At 43.6% G+C, this 23,198-nt stretch overlaps 1 protein-coding gene and 1 long non-coding RNA gene across 3 annotated transcripts; one reads left to right on the top strand and one right to left on the bottom strand.

The window, feature by feature from the left end:
- Positions 1-1,643: 1,643 nt before the first annotated feature.
- On the bottom strand, positions 1,644-16,471 carry DEXI (Dexi homolog). 2 transcript variants are annotated; one of them, XM_039490308.1, is made up of 3 exons: positions 15,176-16,471; positions 2,548-3,426; positions 1,644-1,727 (listed from the first exon to the last, which is right to left on the bottom strand). In XM_039490308.1, exon 1 carries the CDS (start codon positions 15,776-15,778, stop codon positions 15,497-15,499), a length of 282 nt encoding a protein of 93 aa, XP_039346242.1. In that variant the 5' UTR covers positions 15,779-16,471; the 3' UTR covers positions 1,644-1,727; positions 2,548-3,426; positions 15,176-15,496. The 2 variants fall into 2 exon arrangements, with proteins under 2 accessions (XP_039346242.1, XP_039346241.1); XM_039490307.1 differs by having other exon boundaries at positions 1,644-3,426.
- On the top strand, positions 4,054-15,215 carry LOC120372867. The gene is made up of 3 exons (XR_005585224.1): positions 4,054-4,197; positions 5,245-5,333; positions 14,766-15,215. It is a non-coding gene; the product is annotated as an uncharacterized LOC120372867 (long non-coding RNA).
- Positions 16,472-23,198: the final 6,727 nt, after the last annotated feature.

The following is a 23,198-nucleotide window of genomic DNA, read 5'->3' on the forward strand; positions in this document are numbered from 1 at the left end:
ATGGCACAGAAGACTGGGGACTGGGAGTGACCTATTGCTTCACTTTGCTGGAGAGTTCAAATATGTGATGGAAGTGCAAGCGTGCCCAGGGCAGGGGAAAAACAGCCTTCGACAAGCATGCTGATTGGTTCATGGGGAACTGTAGTATCAGCCCACATTGTCCTGACTGGCTTTGAAAGGCTGAGATGGGTGCAAAGTAAATGCACACTTGGCTGTCTGCTGAGGAAAGAAATATTATCAATTCTAATAGCAATAGCATATAGGAAGTCTGAAAAAATACGTCAATTCTGTTGTGGTAGCAATGCTCTTGCAGTACATCAACCTGGCTTAGGGGTTGATTTTGCTGTCCACAGAGTTTTATTTTGGGGAAATGAAACTGTTCAGCCTTCAGCCCTCATTAGAATAAAAGGGCTTGTTTGCATGGCCCGGCAGTTTGCACTACAGGGGTGTGAACTGTAGCATGCACTAGCTAGTTCACATTAAGGTGGTTCTGTTGGAAAGGGGACTATGTTAACGTGAACTAGGTACCTTGTAGTTTGCACTAGCAGGATTTTGATTGGGGCAGTTATGGTGCAACAGTTTAGTGTGAGCTGCAACTCCATGCCCCTGTAGTCCACACTGCAGGGTCATGTAGACAAGCCCTAAATTAACCCAACCGATGTACCTTTTAGTTCGCACAAGCAGTGTCCAAATAGGGGAGCTACAACACAGCATGCTAGTGCATCCTGCAGTTCACACCCCTGTAGTCCGAACTGCAGGGCCATGTAGACATATCAGGAGTAACACCTGCCTTTGCTAAAGTACCTTCCTCTCACAGCTTTGCTAATGCACTTCAGTCAGGACCTGCATCATTCCTGCTACTTCAGTTCAGGAACTATGTTTTTTAAAGTAGTTAATGCAAAAGTTCTAAATGCTATTTGTCTTCCAAAAAATCTAGGTTTTAGTAGCTAAAGACTACATAGAACATGGAATCAGCTTAGAAAAGTTTGATTTCTAGAAAGTATACTAAATTCCTTCGTATAAATGAAAACAGAATGACCCCCCGGCAAACTGATTTGCATACTTTTTAATTGAACGAGGTCAGTCTTCAATGTATTGCTTTTACATGTGTACATAAGAACTTGAATTTAAACAATGTGCAAACTATCCTGTTAGAATAATTAATCCTCCAGATTTATATTGGATTCTCTCTTGCTGCCCTAATACAACACCTACAAAATTAAAAACAGAATAAACAAAAAAAATACCCACATCTTACAAAACAATCCCTTTCTGTAATACTGCTCTGAACCGAATTTAACTTGCAGTGATTTTAGGCTCTATTCCAACAGCAGAACTGACCTGCTGAACTGACAGCCAGGAAAGTTTTCAACGTGTGATCTGCTTTGAACTTCGTAAACAGTAATATGGTTTGCCCATTTGGGTAACATGTTTAGTCAAAAGTTTATCAGATCTGAGTAAAACCTTTGTTTAAAGTATGGAGAGACCACTTCTTAAAATGTCCATGAAGGCCATGTCCTAAGGTGGCCTGGTGCTGCATATAAATCACTGCAGTTAGTGTAACACCCTGATCCAGCAATCCTGGGGAAAAGTCACAGCTGAAACATTCTGATGCTGCCGCTTCACATTGTCTCGTCCGTTTCGTCTCCTGTACATTCCTTTTAATTTTGAACATTCAAGGCCACGGTTTCTTGTTCCACCATTCCAGTCCTGGCACATTTTCAAACCTATTTGAAAGAAAACTGGACTATTACAATAACACGAGCTCATTAGTCTTTGACTCCCCAGTGGTTTTTGTTTAACCCAAGAGGCACTAAGTGGTGAAGAACAACATGCAAAAATCCCAAACTAGACAGTTTTGAGGACAATGCTACTTATATTTTTTTAAGGTTGAGACTGTTGGTACTGACACCAAGGTCAATTAAATTCCAAGAAAAGTAAAGGTCTGAACTGACTCTCTCACTGAAGTCAATGCAACAGTGGGCTGGATTAGCCCTTCAGATAAATCTAACACATATGCATGTCCAAAATTCATGGGAAAAGAAGCACAGTGCTATTCTCATTTTACACTGAATTGGAAATCTCTCCTGAGACCCAATGTAAATTCACAAATGAAAGTTTTCTTTAGACAAAAATAGTTTGCTGCTGCCAATGTTGTCACGACTGTATAATACACAAAGTTCAGACAGTCCTTGCCCTAAAGTGCTTGAGCAAAAGTGGGCCGAATCCTTGTGCTGTTCATAGTTTTCCCTGCTGTTTGAAGCAGTTTTCTTTGACAACTTTCATGAGTGTTTGTACATGCATGTAATCAAACTTTCTTTGCACCCTAGAATTACTGCTGGGGTTTGATAATAGCTAACAGTTGTCCTGCGTCTTCACTAGCCATCATTCTTTTGCAGTAATACCTGGACACAGAAAGACTACAAAGGAGTAGGGGTTAGGGAATAGAGTGCGGTGGGAATTTTTGGATTAAATAGTTTTTCCACTGGAAAATGCTGATTCATCAAAACCAAAACATTTCACGGGAAAGGGTGAGAATTGTCTTACCTTTTGTTGGGAAGGTTTCTCAGATCCAGGATGGAATTTCTGGTCAAAACAAGGGGGGAGGGGAGGGGAGACACACATATACTACATAGTCAATAGCCTGGTGATAGAGCGCTGATGTGGTTTGGATCCCTGCTCTGCCTAATTTGGAACAGGACTCCAAATGTGTAAAGGCCATGAGACTGGGAATGCCAAAATGGATTAGACCCTAGATACATCTAGTCTAGTATCCTGTCTCACAATTGCCTGTGCCAGATGCTTCAGAGGAAAGTGAAAGAACCCCAAATTAAACAGATGTGGGGTAACTTCTCCCAACATAGAGCTCATCCTGGTCTCTAACAGACTGTCTTTAGATTAGCACATCATGATGCATGGCTAAGTACTGCAGACCTCAACAGCAGATTTCTTTTTTTTAAAAAAACTCCTACATTGGCAGGCTATCAGGATCTCTTTCCAGAGAATTGCTGTGTAATCCTGCGGCGACACACTATCCTGACCCTAACAACTATTACTGCAGCACTTTTGTGGAAGCTTTTCCCCTAATATGCTAAATGAGGCATTCTGTACATTAGAAATGCAGACGGATATTATGCCCTTTTCATTATAAACAGAGGATAACAAAATTCAGGTTCTGTAGAACTGTACATACCAATGCTAATTCAGGGCCTAAGCCTGCAACACAAAAATAATGCCATGGATGTCAAGGAGCTACTCCCATGAAATAAGGGATTTCAGGATCAGGTCCTTATGAACACTATCAACTTGAATTTGGCCCCCAAATTAAATGTAAATTAAATGAAAACAAGCTTCTATAAAACTTAAGACTAATAGAACCGCTATAATAAATTGTTTTCATAGCTCAAAAGCTGCAGTGGGAAGAACCTGAAAGTGAAAAAATTGCAATTGCTTAGTATTTCTCTCATTTTGGAGAAACTGTACGTTCAACATTCTTGTCTAGACATTTGGGATTTTTGGGGGGGATAAAGAAATGAACTTACCTTTATCATCTTTGAAATCTCATGTTTTAAATGTCAGGGTCCATGAGTGTAAGAAAATTACTGCGTACATTCGCAAACCCTTTTTCTAATAATAACATATTGTACATAATAATGTATGTATTAATTAGCCATTCCAAATGCATGAATGCCTTCCTGAACTCTTCAGACTGTGAGTGGAAAGGTAGTTTTTCAAAGCTTAAGAGAAGAATTTATAGCTTACTTATCTGTGACTTTGATATTACTCCACAAAGGTAATGCAGTGTCAAACATGCCTATATTGTTGATCTGCTGGATTCATTAATTTACATGCATAAACTCAGTTAGCAGAATGTATTGATTTTGTGATGTCAATGAGATAGAGAAAGCAAACAGATTATCAAATTGAGATAATCCAGCATTTATCTGATACAATATATCCACTCCTCAGACTGGTAGCTTCACTAGTATATAAGTAACTGTTACTTGAACAAATATTGGCCTTATGTCCACCTCTCAAGACTGGTAACTGGTAGCAGGCTGTTGTAACAGGCTGGCAATGGTTATCTAAAACAACCCTATTCTGTTAGCAGGTGTTGAGCCTGATGGGAAAGGGTTATATGAGCTCTGTTGACTCACTGAAGCAGGTGACTTCCATCATCTGGATATAAGTGAGGTGGTAAGTAGCTTGCTAGGAAGAAAGGGTCTATAGTATGGAAAAAGCATCACTGAGAGAGGATCACCAAGCAGATGGCGAGGCTTTGAGCAATATTTACTATCTTATTGCTGTTTCTTTGTTAATAAAACCAAGCCGGGGGGTGGGGGAGAATGATTCTGGACTTCATATAACATATGGACTCTATTTGTATAGCAGATTAGGAAAAGTCCCTGCTCACAAGTGCATGCAAAAACCTACTCATGTGTGTAACTTTCTGTTATGGGCCATTAGGTCTGTATTGCAAGAGTAGGTTGGTTTTGTCACAGAGCAGCTGTTTTCAAGCATGATTCTTTGACTATCCCATCCTTTCCTTTTTCTCTCTGGCTCCTAAGAATTTGCTTAACTTTGATCAAGACTGAGAGAATAAGTGTCCCCAGAGATAACAGCTCTGCTTTGGTAAATGAGGCTGTAACCAAATCTGGTACTTCTAGTGTTTGGCTTTCCCTGTGCTCACAAGTGGCCTCTACCTACAACTTTCCAGAACAGCTTGGGAAGGGAATCAAAACATCTCTGCCTGCAAATGGGTGCTCACAGTTACCTCAGCTCCTGATTCTGTCTTCTAGACAGTCAGAGTACAGGTCCCAGCTCTCCAAGATGCCCAAAAGTGGTAAACCCAACATAGCAGTTACCATACCCAAATCTAGAGCCTTTTGTGTTCCCTTCCATCTGCCTTCCTCCCCACAATAAAATGCCTGGGAAGGGACTTGGGACAAAGGACTTTTAAAAAGTGATTTGGAATTGAGTGTGGATCATTATTACAAAGGGGTGATCCTAAGGGGCTGCTGATCCAGCATGAGGTACAAGAAGCAGTTCATCTCATATTAAGCTTGATCTCACTACCTTCCTTTTCTTTATTTAAGAACTTCTGTTGATCTCCTTTCTAGAGTAAATGTTATTAAACAGATACAATTAATTTTGTCATTATCATTGAGTGTATAATAATGATTTAATTACAATTATATATATTTTACAGAACCTCTAATTTCAGTTTGTCTTTCTCTTTTTTAGAATTGCTGGACCTGCCAAGAAACTGTTATGAGGATCAGTAATATTGCAGGACAAGCTGCCTGGTTTTGGTGACAAAAATAAATACATCAGTAAGTCATGCGCCAATCTTGCTTCATCTTCTCCTGACCTAAATTGCCTTTGTTAGGCTAAAGTGCCAGGGAAGTATCAAAAGGGATTCACTACCATAGCTAGAGGTAAATCCTGCCCTCATCTGGTGTGATTTTTGGGAAGTGATGCAAGGAGTTGGTCAGCTACTGAGATACTATAGTGATGGATGAAGGATATTTTTTAAAAAACAACTGTATGGGATGGTACAGCATGGAGCCCAGCTCTATGGGGGATTGGAATCTTTGCATGGCTGTGTGCCAAAGTGTATGGATGCATAGAAGGTCAGGCATGGGGCTGAAGGATCCACTGCTAGGCAGACCCTCTGCCAACAGACAGGGGGATTTTAGGACTCTGGAAGCTACATTAGGCTGGAATAGACACTGTAGAGCAACCTGCTAGGGGACAAGTCTTCTCCCTTCATGGAGATCACCTGCTGAATTCGGGGGAGAGGATTTCCTTGGGAAATAATCTTAACCCACCTGATCACCAATTAAAAGGAATCTATATTTCACACTCACAGGAGATGGAAAAGCAGTACTAGGAAGCATGTTTTTTGTCTAATGTGGTATTTTTCTACTGAGTTTGTCTGCCATGGGAATGAGTTAAAGAGAAACATTACTGAAGAGTAAGGCTAAGATTTTTGTCAGATATTTTTAGTAAAAGTCATGGACACATCACAAGTAATAAAGAAAATTTCACAGAAGCCCGTGACCTATCCATAACTTTTACTAAAAATGTCCATGACAAAATGGGGCGGGAGAAGGCTCCAGCACCCATCGCTGCTGGGGCTCTGAAGTCCCCCACCACCTGCAGCGGTGGGGCAGCTGCGAGGTCCCCACGCTGCCCGCAGAGGCGGAGCAGCTGCGCGCGTCCCCGCTGCCCACAGAGCACACTGCCCACGGCACCTAGAAACTGCAATCAGAGTGTCCCCCCCCACACACACACACCCCTGCCGCCCACAGTGGCTGGGAGCTGCAGGGTCTCCCCACTGCTCGCGGTGCTCCAGGGCTGAAGTCATGGAATCCGTGACTTCCACAACCTACATGACAAAATCGTAGCCTTACTGAAGAGATCTATGAAGTCCTATTACAGTCATCAAACACTCTTTATAACCTTGCTACTTAAACCAAGGACAAAGAACAGATGGAATAAGTTTTAATAAAGAGTTTAATTAGTCAATATTTATCTGTTTAGTGATATTTTCCAGGCTGAACTGAATTTTTTGGCTGCACTATAGAGAATACAGGGATTTTTTTTATCATGCCATATATGGAGTGAACTCTTCTTTTTTACTCTTGTGCAACTCCAGTGGGTTGGCCTAGACATAACAGCACAATTTATTTGAGCCCGTGCAGTTAGGCTACCAAAGCGCACAAGAGGGCTGCCTAATGAATGTTTCAACTATAGCTATAGGCTGATAGACCAAGTTAGTAATTTATAGTGGCAGATATTAAATGGTGTGTGAATGATACAATTGACCAGCCTATTCAAGACTTGCATCTCTATTCAGTTGTTCAAAAAATAATCTATCCTTCAAATGTAATTTGAACTTAAACTTTAGTGATGGAAAACAAAAGGGGGCAAATCTTGTCTAGATCTTATAAATGCAGTCATCCTACTCACTACAAAAACACCAGCAGGCAAATAATGGTTCAGCTGCTAAAGCATAACACCAATATTTAAAAAAAAAAAAGTCATGCTCTTTTTGCTAATTCTGTCTTGGAAGTTGCTGTTACTCCCAGATCATAACAATGCAGAGGAAATAGGTGTCTTTATTTTGTATCCTGCACTGTATTCCTTCTAATTCCTGATATAACCCTGAAAGAAAAGGAGAGTTTAGAACTGGGCATACCTGGCTTACTCTGTTCAAACCACCATGCAGCCTCTTCCTGTCAGTTTGGCAATTTCATTTTGGTACAGTCAGATTTTTAAGCCTCTGAACATCCACCAGAGGGTGGGATTTTTATTTGTTAAGATCTATTTGAAATCTTTGACAGAATGGTTAATCTCTTAACAAAACCTTAGGAGGAAAATGCACTTAACTGGCCATGTGAAAAGAGCAAGGTTTGTAAATTTGAAAAGCTAAATTCTGACCAGTTTTTCTGTTAGTTTCTCAGCTAAAAGAGAAATTCCCAGATAAGGATCACCACAGATTTCCAAAACTTGAATTGTGTTTCTCTACAGACTAAACTGCTTGCTTAATGTTTAACACAGTACTCTACGTAACCGTAAGAATGAAAAGGAAATAGCCACAAAAACAGATAGGCTGTCCATTGCAGACAGCTGGATAGCCTCAAAGGAGACCATGGAAAACTCTCGGCTGCCTTTTTTAAAGAAGGTGGCAGGCAACATACCTAAACGTCCATGCCTTTGAGGAGAAAGGGAGCTTATAATTAGCATAGACTAACAGAAAAATGTAGCCAACTCTGGGCAGTGCTTGCTTGACTGGGCCTCTGGGTTTCCCAAATAAATCCTCCATTGCTATGAAGTTTCAACACCCTTGTGTGGCGATAGAGCAGACGCAGGCAAACTTTTTGGCCTGAGGGCCACATCAGGTTTTGGAAATTGTATGGAGGGCCAGTTGGGGAGGGGGGCGTGGGCCGGCCCCCACCCCCTATCCAGCCCCACCCCACCCTGTTTCTTGCCCCCTGATGGCCCACCCCTGGGACTCATGTCCCATCCAACTTCCCCGTTCCCTGATGGCCCCCTCCACCCCCCCACATCTCCATCCCCTGACTGCCCACCACCACCCCATCCAACCCCTCCTCCTTCCTGACTGCCCCTCCCTGGACCCCTGCCTCATCCACCCACCCCTTCTCCCTGTCCCCTGACTGCCCCTGGAACCCCTGCCCCAGCCCCTGACTGCCCCCAGCTGCCCCATTCCCCCCCCTCCTTCCTGAATGCCCCTGCAGATCCTTGCCCCCATTCAATCCCCCTGTTCCCCGCCCTCTGACTGCCCCGACCACTATCCACACCCCTGCCCCCCGATCACTACCATGAACTCCCATGCCCCTTATCCACCCCACCCCACCCTGCTCCCTGCCCCCTTACCGCACTGCCTGGAGCACCGGTGGCTGGCAGCGCTACAGCCGCGCAGCACAGAGCACTGGGTCAGGCCAGGCTCTGCGGCTGCACCGCCCCAGGAGCTCGCAGCCCTGCCACCCAGAGCACTGCGCCGGCAGCGTGGCGAGCTGAGGCTGCAGGGGAGGGGGAACAGGGGCTGGGAGCTAGCCTCCACGGCTAGGAGCTCAGGGGCCGGGCAGGGGGGTCCCGCGGGCCGTAGTTTGCCCACCTCTGCGATAGGGGCAAGAGATCCAAGCTGCCCAAATCAACAGGCTGAATGTCTGTAAACACAGGACTTGTAGTTCTAAACTAGAAGCAGCTGGTTGCCATCTGAAAGGTAATATAGTCCCTTCTCCAAAAGAAATGATGCCTTTTGATGTGAAGGGTTAGATTGGATTCATTCCTTTCTTCCTTTGACAATATGGATATTACACCATGCTAAATGGCCCTTGTCCCCTCTCATTAAAGCGAGCTGGTGACTTAGAGTGTATTTGCTTAGCAAAGGATTCTAACACAATAAATGTGAAAATTCCTTAAATAAATTTGCTTTTAAAATCACTTGTGCTCTGGTGCTTTTAATAGATGAAAACGCTCAGGGCTCAAGCGTTTTTTATCCCAAACTCAATCTCCATTTATTTCCTCTGCCTCATTTACCTTTGACTTGCATTAACAGTAACTTTTGGAAAGGTCATAAAACATCTGCCTCCATTCCTGCAATATGCAACTAAATGTGCTCTTTCTAGGTAATCTCTTGGGGCCAGGTGTCAAACCAGTGCATGGAGATGTTTGACGGGCTGTAGCTACTGACCTTGAGGGGTCAGTCCAGTTCAGTTAGCCAAGACTTTGTCTTCAGGTTCTACCTCGGGCAGAATTCCTAGTAGCTTGAGCTGGACTCGAATAGTATCTCTATATGGGTTATATTTTGGCTAAGATTTTCAAAGCTAAGGGATCTGAACACCTAATTCCCTTTCATTATAATTATAATGAGAATTAGGCCTCCAAATCACTTACATGGCTCTAAAATTCTCAACTATTGCTCTTAAAGCCGGCTGTTACCACTGATGGTAGAAAATGCCAATTAGACTAGAGTGTGACAGATATGGCAATTTTCTGTAATATCCTGCACAAACCTTGTTGAATTAAGTTTAAGTATCTTTGGTGTCCATTTTGGATTAAAAATGCAAAGTTTATGTATTAGTGTGGGGTTGTCTGTAATTTCTCTGGGGGCAAAGGTAAACCGTGGGAAGGGTTATGACCTTCAGAGGACTCTTAAACAATGTGTCGGACAAACAAAGTTAAGTGGAGTGCCTAGGAAATACCTGGGGGGAGGGGAATGCAAATTACCACTCCGGTCATGCAAAGACACAACCTTTTGAGGCGTTGCCCTGAGAAGGGACCATTGTCTGGCTGGTTACCTATTCACCGTGTCTGCAGATGTGTGCACCTTCGAGAACAAGTATGGAATAATGAGAATTGTGAAGATCACATAAAAAAAGACTCAGATTAGGTGCTACAGCATTCAGAAAACGGCAAGATTTGGAAGGCTAAAGACATTTTGATTACAATGAAAATCGGCATATATGAGAGAACTGTCATGCTGATAATGCTGTACGGGTTGGAATGCTGGAGTATGAGGAAAGCTGAGGAACTAAAGATATTGACTGCACAAATGAATTAGCTACGAGGAATATTGAGAGATTCAAGACAGCAGAAAATAAAAAAAATGAAGTGATAAGAAAATGGCTAGGGCAAGAAATAATGCTGTTACAGGAGCTTCAGGAAAGATGACTGTGATGGATCAGACCCGTGTCAAGAATGGACCTGGAAAGGATATCACACGCAGCTATATGTACCAGAGTGAGCGAGGAACTAGAAAGAGAGGAAGATCGAGAATCCACTGGACAGACGTGGTGAAGAATGACATAAAGCAAAAATGTGTAAAGATGAATGAAGCTTTGAAGCTGATACAAGCCAGAAAGCGGGGGAAAGGCTTCCTTCGGCCCCACTGGCGCTGCTGAGCTGATCGACAGGAACCAAAGAGAGAAGAGTTCTGATGCTGTCAGTGGAAATGGTTACACCCTCCTGCCCCACTTTCTCACCTATCATGCCTGTTTTAGAGTTAGGGGAAATTCAGGCCGAAGTAAGTAAAGTGACCATGTTCATACAGTAGGTCGGGGCAGAGACAAGAGCCTACCTCTCCTAATTTCCTATCCAATGCCTTGTCCACTGGCCACATTGCCTCATATAAAGAGGGCACTTATTTTTGTAGGGTGTGTGTGCGTGTGGCACTGCTTTTCAAGGATCTCAAAATAATTTGCAAAGGCAGTCCCATCTACAGATGGGGAAGAGTCCATGGCAGAATGTGGAACAGAACCCAGAGGTCTTATCCTCTGCGCTAAACTAATGACATTATAATAAGCTTTCAATTTATACAGCTGTGTGCAAATAATAAGAAATCTCTTGGCTTTCATAAATGTAACGTTTAGTGCTAATGATTAAAGAGAGCTAACATTTGTAATCCTAAATTGAAGTACGAGCGAACTGAGCTATTCCTTTGACCCTGATTTGGGATTTAAATACTGGCATGCAACTAAAATGTTGCATTACAGATTTTTTTAATGCAGGACTTTGCTCATAAAAAGGAATTAACAATAATCCATTGATACTAAAATGTTCTTCTTATGCTGGTATTGTGTATATAAAAAGTATTAAATTATTTTTCTATTAAATATTTTTGCTGACTTTGATAACCTCATGATGAGTCACATCTAATTCTCAGGGAGGTACAAAGAGAAGAGCAGTTACACAATCACATTCCAGTAGACTTCAAGTACATCTCAGAGCCCAGAACTCTCAACCTAAAATAACAGATGACACCAAGCAATTGCAGTTGCAATTCAGTTTACGTAGACAGGAGTCTTAAAATATACATTCTATTTAAATAGGACAGGAAGCTTTTTCAAGGCATTTGGTGCTGTAACTCCCAAACCCTGCCATCTACATGGGAGGATATAGAATAGGCAGAGTTCTCCAAATACATCAAGTATAGTATAGTAGACTCCTGTAAGGCCCCACTTCTACAGTCCATACAAGTCTGTAACTCCCTGTGATAGGGTGTATTTGCCACATCAGCCCCTGAGAGGGTAAATTAGGCCAGGCAAGCCTAACTGACCAATTAAGTGTCCAGTATTGGAGAAATATAGGCTACAAGGAGGCCACTAATTAGAGGCAGTCGCAGCTGAGCAGGAATAGGAGGAGCCTTTAAAAAGCCCGGGAGCTACAAGTAGCAAGGAGACCGTAGTTGCCCCCTTAGAGGAGGGAGAATGGACTTTCCATAGGACATCATTTTAAATGAGTACTGGCCACTAACTGGTTCCTTTTTATCTGCACAAGAACAGAATGATGATGCAAAGAAAGGAAGACTGCCAAGCTTTTTATATACACTGCACTTTGTTACCACTAGTCCATCTAATACAGCCCTTACTTTTTCCTCTCCACAAACATAACAGTATGGAAAATGCAGGGGAAAAAGCAAGATGACAAACTGTTTTTTAAAAAAAACCCATTAATTAAGAGAAAAATCTCTGGACTGGAACGTTTGCTAGAGAGGAAATGAGCTTAAACTACGAGGAAGAGCAGTGTTCTTCATGTGCTTCAATGCTGAACTCAAAGAACAATTAAGCAATGATTGTGATAGGCTTTAGCAGCAATCTGACAAAGTCTTCCTTGCATAGGAAGATGGTGCTGCCGACCTGAGGGCTTGAGCAGCGGGACTGGATTGAAAAGAAAATAGGGGAAATCCTTAAAGGTGATTTTGCAAGATGCAGAAGGATGAAAACATACAACCAGAATATAATATGTTAATCATAATGGCCTGTTCCTGGCCCCATTGATTAAACTCCCATGCACTTCAATAGGATCAGGATTGGGACCAAGTTATTATTTTATGTTTAATGGAAAAATTAATGCCTATGTACTGGTCAATTCTGATAGCAACTCTGTGACCCACCTTGCTGAGTTTTCAGCGTCACATGCTTCTGGGCCAAGGCAGGAGGACTGGCTCCCTACACCTATGGCTTTCCCAGGGTAACTCAAGATCCAGGTAGAGCTCAGAATTCCGTGTGTCATCCCTCCTAGGAAATCACCCTTCAGCTTCATTCATGCATGGTTTTGTTTCACAGCATGGTAAGATGGTAAGGTCAGCAGCACTGTCTTATACAGAATTCCCATAGGTGATGCTCTGAGTACATGCAGAGGGGTTGCTGTTGCTCCTGCAGAAAGCTTGTTGCCTTTTCTTCCTTTATGCCCCATAGTGCATTCAGACAGGTTTTGCAAACCCCTGTTTATGGAGGCAGAGGGGATACTATGATTATATAACACCACCAATTTTCATTTTACATAGTATCCATCCTCCTGGAAGATCCCAATGCACCTTCTAGACTGTTGACCACAGTGTGTTCTGTTATGTATGAAAAACTTATCTTGGCTTTGGTGGGAGTTATGTACAAATATCTGGGGAGAGAATTTTACCCTGTATACAAAGAGGTTACTCATCCATCACTTAAACACTGCCAATGATGGGGACTGAAAGTCAGCTCCTGCGACACTGCACATCTTCTTGGAAAGGAAATGAACAATTTCTGCACCTTAAACTTCAGGGGGAATATAGAATGGCAAAATATAATTACACAAGCTAGGCCTGGGTCAGAATACAACTAGCAAAAATAAAATGTGTGGGATCTTTTTTAGGATGGTCTCCTATTGATGTTAGTGGAAGTTGGAGAGAGCTGAGCACTTACCAGAACTGAGCCCTTTATTATGGATGGCCACTAGCACTATTTGTTCTGTACTGACTCAGCAAAACGTATGCTATCCACTGAACCACTAACGACACTTCCTGCACTTTTCCATGTAAGTCTCCTGTCCCTGTCTAGACCAGGCCCAGTTCTGCTTCCCTAACATAATCAGATTACAGCTGTTGCTGAAGATGATAGAGAACTCATTGCTCAGTCTTGCACCAGGCAAAATTAATTTTTCTTTGGTCAGGGACAAAGACATAATGAAAGGTAGTTTTTAATATTTGTAAATTGTTTAGAGAAACCTGGTTTTGTAGGGAATTTTGTATAGTACACCTTCATGGATACTATTATGAATATAACTTCCCCCTTCAAAAATTCTGTTGCAGTTTCCTCTTTTCATCTTTGTAAATGCTAAAGAAACAACTGATATTTCTACAAAGATGCTGGGGGGGGGCGGGGTTTGGTATATTTACATTTTCTATTGTTTAGATCAAAATCCTGCTAGTACGTTTGATAATAAGTTTCCATTTTAAAGTTTGTTTTCATGAATATAAGAAGTTTGGCTGACTTGATTACACACATGGACTTCTGTTTAAAAAGACTGAGTTGCTTAATGAATCACTTTTCAATATTTTTAAAAATGCTGCACCTTTCATAATTGTCCTTACTGCATTTTCAATTGTTTAGAATAAATCACAAGTACTACCATAAATTTAGTTGACTAAATGATTTACCTCCCCTAAAACGCTGCATGGCTGATTAATATGAAATCATATATTAGTTGTAAGTAACAGTTAATTGTGTAGGTTTCACATTTATCCAGGATGAATACAACTAGGCTTTTTAAAAGAAGGGTACTGATTCAAAACATTTAGCTGCCCCAACTAGAATTTCTGAGTTTTTAATTGACTGCTGTGGCCTTTGGAAGCCAGAGTTATAAGTTGTGGCCAGAGCCCAGGCAGTCTTAGGGGCCTGATCATCACAGCTGTTGTCTAATTGAGTCAATAGGCCCTTTGGGGGTTCAGCACCTAAAAATAAGTTCCTTAAGGACAATATTATATATAGCAGTTAGTGGGGAGCAGCAGGACTGAGACTAGAACCAGCTTTTGCAATTCTGTATTCCCTTGTCAGTGAACTAAACGAGCTGCTCTGTGAAACTGGAAGAGTGGGCAGGAATCAAACAATTAAATGCTGCAGTCGGGAAATCTGATTAGAGGAGTGTATTTGTATTTGAATTATGTCAATTACAAGACATGCTGCCAAAGGCACGCCAGAAGGCTCAGTGTGAACCAGTACCCCGAGTTTAGCGACAAACGATCTGTTTTGAAGCAACACAGAGCTCAGCCATCTAGACAGAGCCAAATTCTGTCCTCAGCTCAAGTCACTAGGGTTGGGTGCACACGCTTGCAGATGATGTCAGTACCTCACCCCCACCCGTCGTGCACAGTTACAGACTCTACATCTGTGTAGTGTGGGAAGGCCCCCAGGTCATGAGACATGGGATGGAGGATTTAATTTTAAAATGCTCTCTGTTTTCTAATCTACGTCCAGCTCTCAGTCGAATCGGAGTGTAAACTCCTCGCAGAGCCTACTCGTCCTTCCTTTCGGACTCTCTGCAGGCAGCAGTGTACGCCAGACTTTGCACCGGGAACAAACGGAAATCTGTCCTTGAGTAGTATAAATACAACGCCAGCGAAGCAAACGCTGCACTCCCGAAATCGCGCCCCCTCCCAACCCCGGGCTTATTTACATGAACGTGAGCAAAAAAGTAGCCTATACCTGTCCCCATGCGCCAGGCCAGCGGCTATGGGGAGGGGGCTGTTTCTGGAACTACCTTAAGCCTCCATCTAAACAGAATGGTACGTTGGGTGACGGGAGCTGGGGACAGATCCCCTAAACTTCCGGTTCTGCAACTTCTCATGATGATGCTGATACTGACCAAGCTGGAAGAAATGACTTACAGCGCTTTGGAGCCCGGCAGTGCCCTCTCTGTCTGTCCCCTGCTCCCCACCAGGGCCTCCGCCGCAGCCTCCAGTTCCCATCCCATGAGCAGCAGCAGATCCTGGGCACCTCAGCCAGAGGCAGCAGCAGCCCCCACTGACACTTGCACCGGTGGGGCCATTTTGAACATAGGATGCCGCGCTGAGGGAAATCAGATGCAAGGACAGCACAGGGCTCTGGTGATCCCTTAGCCATGGCCACCAAGGGCAACACAAACCCTCCAATTCTTGCGCGGGGGGGGGGTGTTATTCCCTAGTCACTTTCTGCACGCTTTTTGCTTGTTATTCCAAATACCCATCAAACACATCCAGCTCGCTGTCCGTGTCATAGAGCACCGAGCCAGGGTCTGACAGCACCCCCAAATCCACCAGAGCCTGGTCCATGTCTTCGGGCAGGAACACGATCCCTACATTGAGGACGATATACTCCATCAGGAAGGCATAGTAGAGAATCAGCACATTGACGAAGAACAAGCCCACGTAAAACATAGAGGGGAGCACCAGCAGCGCATGGAAGGCCCAAGATTCCAGCGAATCCAGATGTGCGGAAACTGCGGCGGGCATACAGCTGTGCGGAGTAGAACTGCCGCGGCTCTCCGGAGGCCGGGGCCGGCTGCTGGCCTGCAGAGGTGAGGAAACAGCTGGGGCGGGCGCCCAGCTGTGCAGAACCAGCAAGCAGAGGGTGGCCGCGCAGATTAGCGGAAGGCGCTGCGCGGCGGCGGGCGCCCAGCTGTACAGGGAGCCAGTACACAACGCAGCTTCAGAGAGAGGGTAAAATAAGAAACCCAGAATGAGCGCTAATAATCCCAGACCGAGAGGGGAGGAGGGGGTCCTTCCCCGGCCCGCAAGGGGAGCAGGAATGGCAAATCCCCGAAGAGATCCGCTTGATCCACTCCCCCTAATTCCAGTGCAAGACTGTGGCCAGATTTGGCTTCAGAGGCACTGCCGCAGCCCAGCCTTTGGAGGAAGCTCCTTCAGAGGCATTTCCCCCTGGCTGCTGCAGCCCTGCCGCTTGCTCTCTCGTTCTCCGGCTGCAAACTTTGGGAAATAAAGGCGCAGGCTCGCTCTTGTTGTTGTTAGCACTTGCCTGTCGTCAGCGAGCCCACCAGCCGCCAGCCTCCTCGGCAGGAATCCCCCGTCCCTTCCCCCCGCCGCCTGTCTCCGCTGCATGCTGCGTCTCAGCTGTTTATGACACTGTGGGTCCCCCAGCATCACTTTCAGCGCCGCTGCCTCCAGCGCAGACCGCCCACCCAAGTCCGCCTCGCTCTCTTGCTGATTGGCTTGAAGGAGTCACTGATTGACAGCAGGAGGTTGGTTTGTTGACAGTCATATCTCCTTTCACCTGGGGGTGGGTTCTGATTACGGTCTAACTGGCATTCTGACCCGGCTGCTTCATTAGTAAAGGCTCAGCAACAATATTTATTTGTTTAGATGTTGCTTCCTTGTTTGGAACAGCCACACGATTACACCTTGGTTCCCTTTCCACAACTTTACAATAACGTTGTCCTTAAGAACATATATACACTTGGTTCTTGAGGCCATTCTGTGCTCCTAGTTATCACAAGCACTTCTTCTCTAGTACTAGCCAATAGGTTGAGATGGGGTTTGGGGAGAAAGAGAGATTAGAAATGGTTAGGCGCTTTTATATTATATTGCTGGTTTATAGTGGGTTATTCCAATTCCTTTTACTTTAAATGATCACCTTCTGGCATCGGAATCTGAGAGCCTTTTAAATGCTATGTGATTATCAGAACTGTTGGTTCCCCTGATGTCAAAGGCGTTAATAATAAAATACTGTGGTGCACTTTTATAGCACATTTCACTGTGAGATAGGTAACCAATATTTAGGAATTAAATACCCATGACTAAAGCAGCCACTCTGGAAAGGAATTTGGTCTCTGTTTAACAGTATGCAACAATGCACAACAGCTTAGGGCTGAAACAACTGGGTAAGTAAAATGGAATTACTTGAGTTGGAATTTGGCTAGTCAACCAGGGCCCATACACTTGTGAAAAGTGCTATGGTATCTTATTACCAGTAGTGATCAATAATTCTATTTTAACATTATGTCTGCCAATGGCACTTATAGCAGCGAAGGGCCCTTAACATTATGCTGGGCATTTATGTAATACTGACCAAGTCCTTGTCTATATTCAAAACATAATTAAGGATGTGATTTTAAACTGATTTAGTGAAACCAATGCCAACCCCTATGTGGAAACTCTTAGCTTGATTTAAACCTGATGATTTAGATTTATCTCAGATCAGTTCCTTATTGAGCTACATCAATATAAAACAGGTCTGAAAAGAATTAAGAGTGTCTGCTCTGTTTTTTGATAGCATTCTCAGAAAAGAGCAAGCTGGTTTTCAGAAAGGGCGTGGATGCACGGACCAGATCTTCACTGTACGAAGCATAATAGAACAGTGCTTAGAATGGCAACAGCCACTCCACATACATTTCATAGACTTTTCATAGACTTTGAGAAGGCTTTTGATAACATTCATGGGACCATCCTATGGCGCATTCTGCGGGCATATGGAATTCCTTTCTGTATAATCAACGTCATCAAAAGCTTCTATTTCAACGTTATATGCAGTGTTGATTACAGTGAGCTCAGTTTTGAAGTCATAACAGGAGTCCGCCAGGGTGTGTCATGTCTGCAATCCTCTTCAACTTTGCCATCGACTGGGTAATGCGACATACAAGAGAAGACATGCCAAGAGGCATTAAATGGACGCTCTTCTCATCCCTTGAAGACCTGAACTTTGCAGATGATGTCCTCTCCTATCACACACCCAACACCATATACAAGAAAAAACAACTTGACTCAATGCATTCAGGCAGCAAATTGGACTGAAAATCAACCGCAATAAGACAGATATCATGACCTTTAATATTGCCTCACCATCACCAGTATGGATAGAGGGTTATGTTCTCACCAATGTAGAAACATTCACATACTTGGGCAGCACCATCAGCCAGGATGGTGGAACAAGCCAGGACATCCGAAACAAAATCAATAAAGCCAGGAACACCTTCAGGAGCTTAAATACAGTCTGGAAATCATCAAAATACAACACCAAAACCAAACTCAAGATTTATCAGAGCTGCAGACTTTCAACACTACTTTATAGTGCAGAATGCTGGGGAATGAGAAAGTATGACATGTCCAAACTGTCTTCATTCCATACAACCTACCTCAGAAAAATCCTCCATATCTTTTGGCCCAGAACAATCTCAAACCAAGATCTATTAACACAATGCAGCCAAGAGGATCCAAGCATCATCATTGCCTGGAGGTGCTGGAGATAGATTGGTCATGTGTTTCGGATGGAAACTGATTCCATCATCAGAGTAGCAATAAGATGGACACCTGAAGGCAAGCAAAAACAAGGCTGCCCAAAAACAACATGGCAAAGAGCTGTGGAAGCTGAGCTGAAAAACCTGGGGTACAGCTGGGGAACCATTGAAAGATTTGCCAGAAACAGACCGGAGTGGAGGAGCTTTGTCACTGCCCTAAACGCCAGAGGTGTAATAGGAACATGATCATGATGACTCTGTTTTTTGTTTACCTAAACTCATTTATAAACCAGTTTCATTTTAAACTGGTATAACTTTGAGTGTGGACAAGGCCTCAGCAGGAAACAATTACCAACCCCATTTCTTTGAAGCATCTGGTTCTTCCCCCACCCTTTAACTGACCCAGCCTAACACTGCTTCATTTGAAAGGCTAACACACTGAGGTGTCATGGCAACAGGCTAAACTCTCAGATCAGACCTTGGTACATAAGGAAGCTGCATGAATGAAAGATTACAATGTTGTTCCTTAGGAAGAACTTTCTGCTAAAAATGTTTTGTTTTGTAATAAATCAAAATAAATGGCAGGGGCAAATCATGCCTGATCAACCTGATTGCCTTCTATGATGAGATAACTGGCTCTGTGGATATGTGGAAAGCGGTGGATGTGATCTATCTTGACTTTAGCAAAGCTTTTGATACGGTCTCCCACAATATTCTTACCAACAAGTTAAAAAAAGTATGGATTGGATGAATGGACTATTAGGTGGATAGAAATCTACTACAGGCTGGAGACCGACTGGCTAAGTGGCAGTTCTGCAGAAAAGGACCTGGGGATTACAGTGGACTAGAAGCTGGATATGAGTCAACAGTGTGCCCTTGTTGCCGAGAAGACTAATGGCATATTGGGCTGCATTAGTAGGAGCTGTCAAGGTTCCTTCCCCACTCTGAACTTTAGGGTACAGATGTGAAGGACCTGCATGAGAAGCTCTAAGCTCAATTAACAGCTTAGATCTGGTCTGGCTGCCACCCCCTCAAGCACTCCCTTCCCTGGGTAGCCTTGAGAGACTTCACCAATTTCCTGGTGAACACAGATCCAAACCCCTTGGATCTTAAAACCAGGAGAAATTAGCCATCCCCCGTCCTTTCTCCCACCAACTCCTGGTGGATCCAGATCCAAACCCCTTGGATCTAAAAACAAGGAAAAATCAATCAGGTTATTTTAAAAAAAAAAGGCTTTTAATTGAAGAAAAGAAAGGTAAAAGAAAACCCTCTGGGAGAGATTAGCATACCAGCTACTCTCACAGACAACAGATTCAAAACACAGAGGATGTTCCCCTGGGCAAAAACTTAATTACACCAATGAAAATACCCAAATACCCAATTTGATTCTTCCTCTAATTGCACAAGACAGGTTACAAAGAAATAAACATAAACCTATTTATTCCTTTCTAAAACTTACTACTCTGATAAGAGGCTGGTTCCTTGATCTTTTTCACTCAGGCTGAAAACTAAAAAAAGGAATCGTCCCTCCTTCCTTTTGAAACATCTTGTTCCCCCATTGGTTCCCCTGGTCAGGTGTCAGCTAGGCTAGGTGAACTTCTTAACCCTTTACAGGTAAAAGAGGCATTAACCCTTAACTATCTGTTTATGACAGGAGCGTTGCCAGCAGATCGAGGGAAGTGATTATTCCCCTCTATTCAGCATTGGTGAGGCCACATCTGGAGTATTGCGTCCAGTCTTGGGCCCCCCACTACAGAAAGGATGTAGACAAATTGGAGAGAGTCCAGCAGAGGGCAACTAAAATGATTAGGGGGTTGGGGCACATGACTTATGAGGAGAGTCTGAGGGAACTGGTGTTATTTAGTCTGCAGAAGAGAAGAGTGAGGGGGGATTTGATAGCAGCCTTCAATTATCTGAAACAGGGTTCCAAGGAGGATGGAGCTAGGCTGTTCTCAGTGATGGCAGATGACAGAACAAGGAGCAATGGTCTCAAGTTGCAGTGGGGGAAGTCTAAGTTGGATATTAGGAACAACTATTTCACTAGGAAGGTGGTGAAGCCCTGGAATGGGTTACCTAGGGAGGTGGTGAAATCTCCATCTTTAGAGGTTTTTAAGGCTTGGTTTGACAAAGTCCTGGCTAGGATGATTTAGTTGGGGTTGGTCCTGCTTTGAGCAGGGGGTTGTACTAGATGATCTCCTGGGGTCTCTTCCAACCCTAATATTCTATGATTCTATTAAATCTTTTTTACAGATTTTTCCCATTGAATGGAAAGTTGGTGGATGGTATAGCTAGATCTAAGCTCAGGCAACAAATAGCTACTAAAATGAGGGAGGGGAAATGAAAGCAAAAGAGACATTCAAAACATCATTTGCTGTGCAAGATCTTGCTGGGTGTTGGGTGTATTCCAAATCTTCAGTTTATTTTGTTCCTAACATGAGAGGGCATTAAAGTGAACAGTAGCAAGTCAGACATGTGCTATGATCATTTAGGCTCCTATCCTGCAAGTGCTTAAGTATGTGTTTAACTTTATGCACATTTAGTCCCACTGAAACACATGTGTAAAGTAAAGCTCGGGTACATTTGCAGGACCAGAGCCTTTGTTTTCCTTTAAAAGAAGAGAAACACTCCCAAAATAGAATAGTCAGAGGAAACTAGGCTTATACGGAGAATTATACCTTCTCTCTGAAAACTGGAAACGTAGACAGGAAAGAACAGGGGAAATACTTGACTTCATAAGGGGATATTGCTGATGAATTCTGGAGAGAATTGTTTTCATTTTATAGAATTACTACTTGTGTCACATCCACCACAGAGTAAAAATAAGAAACTAAGACCCCATATGTACTCAGTTAGCTGGTCCCTTTCTCATTTTTCCATTTGGAATACCATGGGAGGACACAGTTCAAAGCTATGCAGAGGCAATGTAGTCTACTGAATAGTGCATTAGACTGGGATTCATGAGACCTGGATTATATTCTGGCTCTGCTACTAGCCTGCTAAGGGTTCTTGGACAAGTCACTTCACGACTCTGTGCCTCATTTGTCCCATTTGTAAAATAAGGATAATGATAGTAACCTCCTGTGTAAAGTGCTTTGAGATCACTGATGTAAAGTCGTATATAACTGACAGGTTTTATTTCTCGTACAGTAGCAGGGGTTAGATTGTTTATATTAAGGGCTGTGGATTTTTGGATTTTCTTTTGACATGGTGTGCACTCCCTGGCAAAGCAGAGGATGAAGCAGTGTAGATGAAAACCATGCTTGCTTTCTCCCCATAGCCTGGGACAAAGCCAGCCCTCTTTCCCAAAACTGTGGCTCCCTACAAACGGTGTCTCCCCAAACGTGAGCCCTCCTGTCATTTCTGCTAACCCATGCTGGAGGGGCGTCGCCTCACCAAACCCACTCTACTCCTCATCTCTCCCCCTGCACCCTTCACTCCCTCCAGTGGTGCAAGTAGAAATCATTTCTTGCCAGTACTGCAGTTATGGAAGGGATACAAGGGGAGAGGGCACGTGCAGGGGCGGCTCCAGGCACCAGCACGCCAAGCGTGTGCCTGGAGTGGCAAGCCACGGGGGGGCGCTCTGCTAGTCGCCGCGAAGGCAGCAGGCAGGTTGCCTTTGGCGGCATACCTATGGAGGGTCCGCTGGTCCCGCTGAATCCGCGGGATCGGGGACCTCCCGCAGGCAAGCCGCCGAAGGCAGCCTGCCTGCCATGCTTGGGGCAGCAAAATACCTAGAGCCACCCCTGGGCACGTGACCTCCCCACATGACCCTTCATGTGACTCCTCCCCACCCTGAGTCCCTCTTACAACCCTCTTTGTATATACAAACATCAGCATGCTTAACTACTCACTTTCCCTCCAGATATGTAGTATTCAGTCTGTTTATATGGAATCTGGGAGTTGGGTGAGGAGCCATTTCTGCATATGTATAACTTATTAAAAGACAATTTTTAAGTAGAACTCTATCCTAAACTGCTTTATGGTATTGTACCCAAACACTGCATTTCTCCTTTATAGGAACAGACTCCTGAAACTCTTACCAGGCCACAAAAGTGGTCCATAGTCATGCAAATAGTCCCATTGTCTTCAGTGGGATTGATCAAATGATTACGAGTTTACAGGATTAGGTTCTAAATTTGTAAATTATTGTGGATGAAACTGATAATGCCTGAGCTGTCAGATCAGAAGGAACTTTATTTGAATAAAGGTGGGCAGATGTGTGATAAGTTTTAGCTCCATTGCTAATATGAGGGACATATTTTCAGCAAAGTTCTTGGCAGATTCCTGAGGCAGCTGGTTTAAGGCCGTCAGTGTCCGGTATTATAATCTTCACTTATAGTTCTCTCCTCTACAAAGCTGGAAAATGAGGCATTTGTTTTCTTTGTTTTGCTGCTCCAATTCCAGTTAACAAAATGCACGTTAGACTATTTTGGCTGCAAAAAAAAATTCTATGTACACCGGGGACAACATCTGATTCCTGTAAGGCTGCAGAACTGGGCTGACATCAGAATCCAAATATTCTCTGGTCAGTGCAAGCAGAGGCATTCCTCTAATGATTTGGAATTGATGTGATGCAGTATGGATGTTATGGATAATTCAGACCAATGGGGAGAAACAGAATAAAAAAACACTGTTTAAACACCTTCCGTCCAGGCCACCCTGCCCCTCTTGAGGACTCCTGA

Source organism: Mauremys reevesii, linkage group 10 (genome assembly GCF_016161935.1).
Source record: "Mauremys reevesii isolate NIE-2019 linkage group 10, ASM1616193v1, whole genome shotgun sequence".
NCBI classification, from domain to species: Eukaryota; Metazoa; Chordata; order Testudines; family Geoemydidae; genus Mauremys; species Mauremys reevesii.